Source organism: Cariama cristata, unplaced genomic scaffold, assembly GCF_000690535.1.
Source record: "Cariama cristata isolate BGI_N322 unplaced genomic scaffold, ASM69053v1 scaffold4157, whole genome shotgun sequence".
NCBI lineage: Eukaryota > Metazoa > Chordata > Aves > Cariamiformes > Cariamidae > Cariama > Cariama cristata.
In genome coordinates, this window is record NW_009625925.1 from 66894 (window position 1) to 76327 (window position 9434).

Genomic DNA, 9434 nt, shown 5'->3' on the forward strand with positions numbered 1-9434 from the left:
CTACTGTTATTTAGTGTCAGCAATCAGATGTTATGTACTACACTTTGCATCAGTTATTGAAACAATTAAGGCCATTATCAGTCACTCTCCATTCATCCCTTGAAACATTAAATTTGAAGGATGTTATGGCACATAATTTGTATGTGCGTATTTGGATACAAATTGACTTGGTGAGGTTGCCCCAAAACCTTGAAGGAACAGGTTGGAATATATTGGATAAAATTTAGAGGATGAAGATGGTAAAGATAAGGCAAAGCACTCACCAGGGGATCTAACTGGTGGTCCTCACTGAAGCTAGATGAATCACAGACACGGCATCCAAAATGCCATGCCTGGCACACCAGCCTAGCACCAAAAATTACTCTAAACCATGTCCATTCTTTGCTCACCTCTTGAACAACCATACCAAGTCAGTCACTCATGGCAGGCAGGGCCATATTTCCTTCTCCTGTCAAACTAGACCGAGTGGCAGCGTAGTCCTCTCCTCAGTCACGGACGGTCTACACATGTCCCCCCAACAGCTTGTTTTCACAGCCACGGTGTAAGTATTACTCAATAAGCCTGCTTTCTGGAAGTGCTTCTCCAAGAATGAAATTCCCCTTCAAAATGATTTTTTTTTTTAAAGAAATGGTTTTCATTTTCCTCACTAAAAACTAGCTTGCATTCCCCCCCCCCCCACCCCCCCACATTTCTGGTGGCCTACAGAGTAGAGAAGCAGACCCAGAACAGTGAAGGCAGACTTCTTTTTTTCCACTGGGCATGGCAAATTACTCCCATTTTCAACTGCAGCTACACAGAGAAGCGAATTTTGGAAGACTGCAGAGAACCACTGCATTCATCCTCCCAAATGAAGTTGCTTGTTGCCTTCAAAATATGAGAATAAATGGAGAGTTTTCTCCTAACCTGGGAAATAATCTGCAATAGCAGTATAGGAAACCGAAGGTTCGTTATGAGCAAGAGAAACTTCAGGAGCATAGTTTTGTTAGAAACACGGTACAGTTTTCTGTTCAGTGCCACATCTTCTAGGGCCATAAACTACCCCGCTCACCACCTTGCTGGTACAGGGCTGCAAAGCCTAGAGTTTTGTTGCACTTGGAGAGGGGAGCCAGCATCTCCCCTCCCCGGGGTGGCCTGCTGCAACGTCACCATCCGCAAGTGCTCGGACAGCAGGTGGGTTTAGCATACAAAGCTCCATATTCACTGCAGCAGAAACAATGAACTACGTTCAACAGACCCGTTTAAAAACCTGTCATACTTGAGTCTGAATGAGATCAGGGCAAATTTGTATACAAGATTCAAACAATGCAGAAATCGGGCAGATTTAAAAACAATGCCTGACATACATAAAAATTGAAATGAACTCCTTCCTTCAGTAGGTTAATAAGCAAATTCCTATTATTACTATTATCATTATTTACGTAATATTACAATTTCTTACTTTCAAGGTAAGGTGAAGCTACAAATTATATATCACCTCAGAAATTATTACCCTGAAAACATGGACTTGTTAGTCATCGTCAGATGTACCATCACCAAGTCCTGCACTGCCTAGAGCACGGTATCCCAAACCAATTTGTATAGCCATTCTTCCCTAAGCAATTATTTGCAATACCTTGCTACTTAACGTCACTAGAGAGAATAACAGCAATCGCCATAATCCACCAACTTTGGGAGGACATACCCCGTTATTCATACGCATTCCCTTTAGGTTAGTGCTCATAAAGAGCTGCTTCAGCTTGTAGCCAGGAGGAAACAGTGGGAGCATTTGGCCGACCAACGTCCCTTTCCTGGGTTCCCCAAAGGTGCCAAACCTGCACTAACCGTGCGGGGTTGCTCTGCAGCATGTTGACATACAACCCGATGAGTACATGTTCATCGGCCAGCCTGTCTGCAACATCGAGGCTGTACTGTAACCTGAAATGGGGTCGGGGGGAGAGAGGGGGCAGTCCGGACAGACAGAGGGAAATAAACAGAGAAAGCAGGAGCAAGTAAGATTGTGAAATGGGAATTTAGGAACGAATACTTAAGCGTTCTTAGGAAAAAACAAAACAAAACAAAGAAGTGCAGAAATTATTTTGTTACTATGTTAATTTATATGTTAAGTACTTAGTGGCTTAGGATGGTAGAATCCCACTTGACTACTGAGTCAGGCTCAGAAATCAGTGAGATGCCAGATCAGGCCAGGGACTGGAGCTGTACAGTACCATTTATTTCAAAATACAGCAGATTGTGAGGTCGGCATTATTTGTGTTAATATACTACGTATTGCATACATACATTAAATATACATATGTTACACACATGATTAACATATTGAAATCACAAGCTGGATTTGCTTGGAAGTGTCTGATCAAGACCTCACGCATCCACGTATACATAAATATATTTAAACATGCCCTACTTAGCTTGCTGGGTTAATTGGTTATCACAATTTTCTCAAGAAAGATATTTATAGAATACATTAAAAGTGGGAGGAACAGAGGAAAAGGTTTTGGTTTAGCTGTGTTAGTGCAAGCTATGAGCATACTCTCTCTTTAACTTACCCTTTGCCTTTCAAGAAAGCTGGAGCAGCCCTAGCCAGCAGTTTGCTCTGCTCTACTTCAGTATTCTTGGAAGAAGAGCTAGTTAATAAGACAGGAAAACTAAGAAGAGGGTAAACAGTGGTGTCTGAAATTCATTACAGAAGACAGTTTGGAGAAACTCATTCTAGCGCCCTGGACTGAATAAAAATAACAATAGAAGCTTGAAAGAAATTTTAGAAAGCTTCAGGAGATGCAAAGTCAGGAATTAAGAGTTTTCCCTCCTATTCTCCAAAAGCAGACTATGAAGTCTTCACTACAGAAAAGACAAACAAAATATGCTTCTCTTGCAAACAGAGGGTTGAAGGCTTGTGTAGTTTCCAGGTGGAGTCCGAGATAACCATCATCTTAAATGCAGCTTTCAAGCTGGGAAACCTTCACCATAACAGCTAAATTGCTTTTCTCCACACTTGCCATAAAATAGTTTCAACAAACTATGGAAATGTGCTTATTTAGATCCAGTGATAGGATACACCAGTTTAATTTTCAGAAGTACTGTTCTTCCACTGATTAAAAAAAACCCATATAGTTCATCAAATGCACTTTTCTTCCTAATTGCAGTATTTAATGGATTGTAGTAACTGTATCTGTTAATAAGATAACATTGGTTAGAAATGGAGAGATTGAAACATTAGTTTTTTTCATGCCGCAGCATTTTAGGTCAAAAAAAAAGTAACACACAAATATATTTTACCTTCTTATTTTTAAAAATTATTCACCTGTATTTTTTGGTTTGGCTACTGATATTATACATGTCTTTGATCATAAGCGCATGAGCACGCATGCACCTCTGCATCTAGGGGTGTGTGTATATAGGCAGATGATGTTGCACAAATGTGATGCATGATAGATCTGAGCAGATGTGGCTCTGATGGCGTGAAGATCAAAACATTTAATATTAGCATAAAGTAGGAATTCGGTAAGATGAGCTGTGTGCCATTCCCCTCCTTTTGGAAGGTCAAGGTTGGCAGCAGGGTTCTGAAAAGGATGATACCGAAGGGCGTCCTAAGAACCCAAGCCCTATTGATTTATAACAAATTTGGAAGATAGCTGAACGAAATGGTGTACTGCACAGCAAGAAAAAATTCTTGCTTCACATTTCTATGCCCATCAGCATGCTACTTATGCGTGTTGTGCTTCCACTGAAGCACTATCCACGCAGATAAACATGTTCCATGCCATCTAGAAGGATATGTTTTCTGCCTGTTTTCTTCCCAATTACAGAAGGAAAATGTATTCAAGAGGTACGGGTTGTGCCACTTCAGCCAAAAAGGCAGCTTTCAGTTCTTAAAGAAAAATATGTTGCCACAATGGGAGACCAAAGACCCCAGGGCAGATTTTGCGCTTTGCTTTCTAACAGTGCAGTGTGATGTCTCCTCTGCGAACCGTATGTTCTCCTCTCCTACGCTCCAGAAGCAATATAGTTAGGGCGGAGGGAAAGGCAAGCAAACTTTACTCATTGAGCAATTGATATCAACGTCCACTTCCTTCTTAGTTGATTAAGAAACCTTGTATCTTCCAACTTCTTCTTACGAGTTATGTTCTTTACGCTTTTCTGATGTTTGGGTGTCTCCTCTGGACTCTGTCATGCTGGTTAGCTTATTTGTCCCTGTGCTGTTGCCCTACACTGGGTGCAAACCTCCAGGCAGATGGATCCTCCTCCAGGGAATGAGTTTTAATGGCTTTCCACATGATGTCCCAGGGTCAGAGGCAATCTAACAATCACATTGCTGACTTCAGTTAGTTTGTGGTTCACTGCAACTGCTAGGTCCTGTTAAAATATTTGTGTCCATCCAATTACGCTCTATCTTTTATTTGATTATTTACTTCCCTGCTACAGCGCTTTTCACTTACAATTACCGAGTTCCCTCTAACTGATTTCAGATCGTTTGGACATCACTTACTACCACTGCAACTGAGCTCATTTTTTAATTTAGAAACTGCTCTCCAAGCACTCCTTCCCGTAACTATTTCAACCTTCGTATCATCTACAAATTGCACACGCTCACTCTATCGTGCCCACTAGGTCATTACAAGAAGTAGTGCACAGCATCTGACTTAGGATAGCCTTCAAGAATCCCGGCTGACATGTCCTCCTCCTAGAACAGCAGCAAACTTTTTCAAAAGTAATTACTGATTTTCAATGTTGCTCTTATACTATTTTCTCCTAGTCCGTATTTCCTTTGGGTACTTCTGTGTCAACTGGGACTATGCTAAAAGTCCTTTTAAGGTCAACCTGTATCATATCTGCTGCTGCTTTTTTACCCACTGGACTAGTTATCCTGTCAATAAAATAAATTAGTTTGGTTTGACATAATTTGCTCTTGACAAATCCATGCTGGTTATTTCTCACTGGTTCATCATCCTCCAGGTGCTTACTAATTCTTTTATAATTTCAGTATCTTTGGATACCAAGGTTAGGCTGCCTCTTGCATAATCCCTTCCATCTTTGTCCCTGCTTCTGCTTTCAACTTTCCTTCATTTGGAAGAGCTGACACTTGTCCTTCTTGTTCTTCCACGTCTTCCTACATCCTCCACATATTCCCCAAAATACAGCTAATACATCAGAGATTGTTTTGGCTACAGTAAGTTTCTCTGGGTCCTACCAACTGGAACATGTATTTTAAAGATACAATCCCGTTAAAGTGGAACATTTTATAAGATGCCAAAGAATGCTTCCCCATCGAATATAAGAGACAAAACCTCCAACTCTGAGCAGATGTCTACAGTGATCAAGACCTAACAATATTGGTGCGTTATATCCTCTTTAGTGTCAATCTGGCTACTAAACAATCAGACATATAAGTCTTTCTTTTAGCAGGCAGAATATTGCTGATGAAATAAGGAGGATTCTCATCTTGTTCTGAAAACAACATACAAAGGCAACATGCAGTTCAAGTCTGCCACATCCTTCAGAGACAGAAACACAGACAACAGTAGCCACTGGTATGTTTTGCTCCAAAGTTAGCTGTTGTCCCAAAATTCAGCCTAATCTCTTGCTATGCCCAGGTAGAATATTCAATTCTTTTTAGCTTTTATGTGGAGTTCAAAAAAGGCACCAGCAACTCTGACTCAGCATTAAATAAGACTCAATTTCTCCTTGGCTATGGGCATTTGATACCATAGTGCATTCCATCTACCGCAGAATCGCCAAGCAATTTCAAGTTCAGCAGAATGTGCCACATCACTCCATTTATTCCAGTTTATTACTCCTTTAGACGAACTAAATGTATTAGGTGTAAAGGAGGGCTGAGAAAAATGCAAAAAACCCCATTCTGTTTCATCTTATCCCACCGTGGCCCTATAATTCGATAGCTTAAAGATGACATTTATTAAGAAGGAGAAAGAGATTGTATCCATTACCACGGTAGCTATGTACTTTAAGGCAGCACTGACAGACTTACAGCTGGGCAACAAAAGATTCCAAATAAGGAAGAAAACATTAATTCAGTGTATACAGTTATTCCTCTTGACTGGACAAAAGTTTCTATAAAAAGCCCAATTTACCTGTTTTGACATAATATATCCAATTCATTCGGTTTGCAAGGGCTTTACCTACTCTGCAGCAATACTCCCTTGTTCTGCTGCCCTTAGGTAACTGGAGATCACAAAAACAAATGTGAGATTAAAAACTGAATATTAGCTACAGTAAAAAAATTATAGGACTTGTGGTTTTAATCACATATTAGCTGTCAATGCAGCAAATGACTGATTTGGTATTTGGGAGAAGATCAGATTTTTTTGTTTCTTCTTTTCTAATGTAAGTGCTGTAAAGCTGTTCTTGAGCTGTACGTTGTTGATATCAGTTTCCATGCTGTATATATTTAGAAGAAAGTTGCTTGTAATTGTTACGCCAGCCTCCTCATTTAAGCTCTCTTACAGACTGGGTGCCTCAAACTAAGCAAAGCAAGCAGAGAAATTTCAAGTGGACTTTGATTCTGAAGTGGCTCGAAGAAATTAAGAAGCATCTCAGGGAAAGCCTGAATCTGACCTCCTTTGAGCTTTGGAATAATTGCGTACCCACTTAAAATCGGTGCTTCAGATGCAATTAAACTGCAAATAACATATAATGTTCAATCTCCTTTCAGCTGTTCCCCACAATTTGTCATTGTATTTACTAGTTATCAAAGATCGTTCCTCTAAGATTCTTCTTCCCAGTTCATTTCCCTTTTTCACCCATAAATGCAGAAATGAAGATAATACCACGCTGAACTTATAAGACCATATCCATTTCCAGCAGCAGAATGAGTCAGTGTGCTGAATTCAGCATTTACTGCTAAAGGGAGAAACTGGTTGCAAATGGTTATGTTCTTATGTGAACACAACTGGTTGAAACAAATACCATGGGAATGCTACAGATGACAGCCTGCACCAACTCTCCTTTGAATAAACATCCTAATTACATAAAAACTTTGTTTAAAGCTATCTGAAACCTCTGGACCAGATTGTAATACAAACTGAAGTAACCATAAGTTATATGCAGTGAAAACACTGCCAGCAGAGCTTTTAGTGTTGATTACGTTCAGCTAGAAATTCTACCCTGAGTACAACTTTTATTATAATACGAATCATGGAGCATTTAATATAAAATCAACACAATTGCAAACAGAGCTGTCAAAGTCTGTTTCTCTGATGTACAAGGATGAGCTTCCACTAATGAGGCCTGATTTTCCCAGGGCAATAATAACAATAGTAAAACCTAAAAGAATGAATGAAGATACTGTTATTAGTCTAATACAGATTGAAGAACTTGGCATTTAGCAGAAAAGTACCTTCGTCTCGGTACTTTCTTACTGAATTATAGCTAATGCTCCTGGATTAATCAAAAAGAAAAAAAAGGTCATTACACTCTACAGTAAAAAAAAAGAAAACTGTTCTTCTCCAACTGCATATTTCTTTTATGCAGAATGAAATAGGCTCTTCTGTTGGTACACTAAGATGAGACAGAATGCTGCAAAAAGGGTGCAGCAACCAGAAGCATCAGTCCAAATCCAACGCTCACTACGTAAATGGGAAGTCTTCATTAGCTTCAGTAGGGTTTAGATCTGCCTCTTCTGTGGCCATTTTGACAAGCAAAGCAGAGGGGTCTGGGGAAGGTTATTGGCAAGCAGCACTGCAACCACTAGCAGCAAGAGCCATGGAAGAGGAAGAGGCGGCTGGCTGCGAGACCTGGAGTCATTCCCAGGCTCTCGTGCAAGCCTCTGTCATTCCTCAGGCAAGAATGCACCAGGCAAGTCAGACACGGATGATGAAGCCATAAAGGTGTCGTTTTTTTGGTTTTTGAAAACAACATTTCCAACTTCCACTAGACACATTAATATTAATCCTATGTGAAAGGGTAAAATGAAAGATTTGTGCTGCGCAGAAGCAAGAGAAGTTGGCAAAGCCCACAGCCAGCAGGAAGCCTGTTCAAAAGACTAATTAGAGCCACAGAAACCCTCTAGCCCACCAGAGCCTGCTTTAGAGAGTATCTTTAGTAGTTTAGCAGAATCGCTAATGATTTAGTGCATGAGCTACAGAACTACGGCGATTAGTGGGTTAGTGCTCTCATCATACTGACCGTGAATTGTTGTGAAGCTGATTTACATACAGCTTTATAAGAGAATGCTCATCAGCCACAGGACTGGCTGCATTTATACCCCCAAGTAACCTGAATGATTCAAACAACGAAACCTTGTTAATACTCCAAAAAGTATACACAGAGAGCAGTGTGTTCAGAGTGGGTTCATTACAATAAACGGTTGCAAATTGCATTTAGGAAGGGACTTGACAGTTCATAGGGTGCTTTTTCTTTTGAATAAAAAGATGCAAATTAAGTTTATAAGAGATGAAAATAAAAATAGTGAGAATAAGCTGTCAAACACTTAAAATCCTGCTAGGTCAATGAAAGAAAAGTTACAAAACTTTTAATATACGAGCAACATAATTGCTTTATGTATCGGGGTACTGTTAACTCTAAAAATGCCAGAACTAACTGCTGCATCATGGAAACTTTTTGCTGTATAAGGATGCCATACTATCCACTTATAAGGAAGTCTGGGTACCTGTGGCTGGGGTGGTTTATTGTCTCCTACCTTCAGAGGATTCTCCATCAAGGAGTTCTTCCTCTAGGAGAAAAGGAATTCTAATGGCTTAAGAATCATGTAAGTTTAAGCCTTACAGTTAAAGACAGTCAGTTGAATTACTAAAGAACACAAAAGTAAAACAGTTCAGAATTTTTCATATGTAGAAAAAAACAAGCAGCACAGTAGACAGTGCTGTGACTATTACTGACTATCACTAAATGGCAAAGCATACTTTTGCTGAGTGAGCACAAGGACTTCTTGGGGATAAAGAGAAGCAACAGCTACACTCTTAAAGAGTATTGCTCTTAATGACATCTCCTGGAGAGGTCACAAATAGATTACCCTGCCTTGCACATAAAATCACGTATATTCCAACAGAAATTAATTTGCATTTGCAGTCTCACTGTCTGTATAGGCAGCAGCTCTGGTCTTGGGGGCTGCTTTGGGACTGACTTTCAAAAAGCATCTCAGTCACACCCAGCAGCTACTTCCACTAAGATAATGCTGAGAGTTTACAGCTTAGAGCTCCTGGTAACAAAGTTCATAAATCGAAGTAGTAGTAAGCCATCTGTACTCTGACATTGCAGTGCGGTACTCCGTGGGTTTGGTTTTGGTGTTAAAATGTGTAGCCATGCATACCCAGAGGTTGCGTTTGGTTATTTGGGAATGCTGAAGCACTGACACATACAGCAGGAACCAAGCAATAAAATGCACCCCACTTGCATTTGGTTATTTGGGAACACTGAAGCACTGACACATATAGCAGGAACCAAGCAATAAAATGCACCCC

General features: G+C 40.1%; 1 protein-coding gene across 1 annotated transcript in view; it reads right to left on the minus strand.

Annotated features, from left to right (window-relative positions):
* LOC104164455 (dystrobrevin alpha-like) overlaps nucleotides 1-8369 on the minus strand; it is a gene marked incomplete at its 5' end in the record, with an annotated part of 42552 nt that extends 34183 nt beyond the window's left edge. The window contains 4 exon segments of the mRNA XM_009703788.1: nucleotides 1822-1914; nucleotides 2544-2621; nucleotides 8140-8229; nucleotides 8346-8369. Coding sequence (XP_009702090.1) covers nucleotides 1822-1914; nucleotides 2544-2621; nucleotides 8140-8229; nucleotides 8346-8369 — 285 coding nt within the window.
* Nucleotides 8370-9434: the final 1065 nt, after the last annotated feature.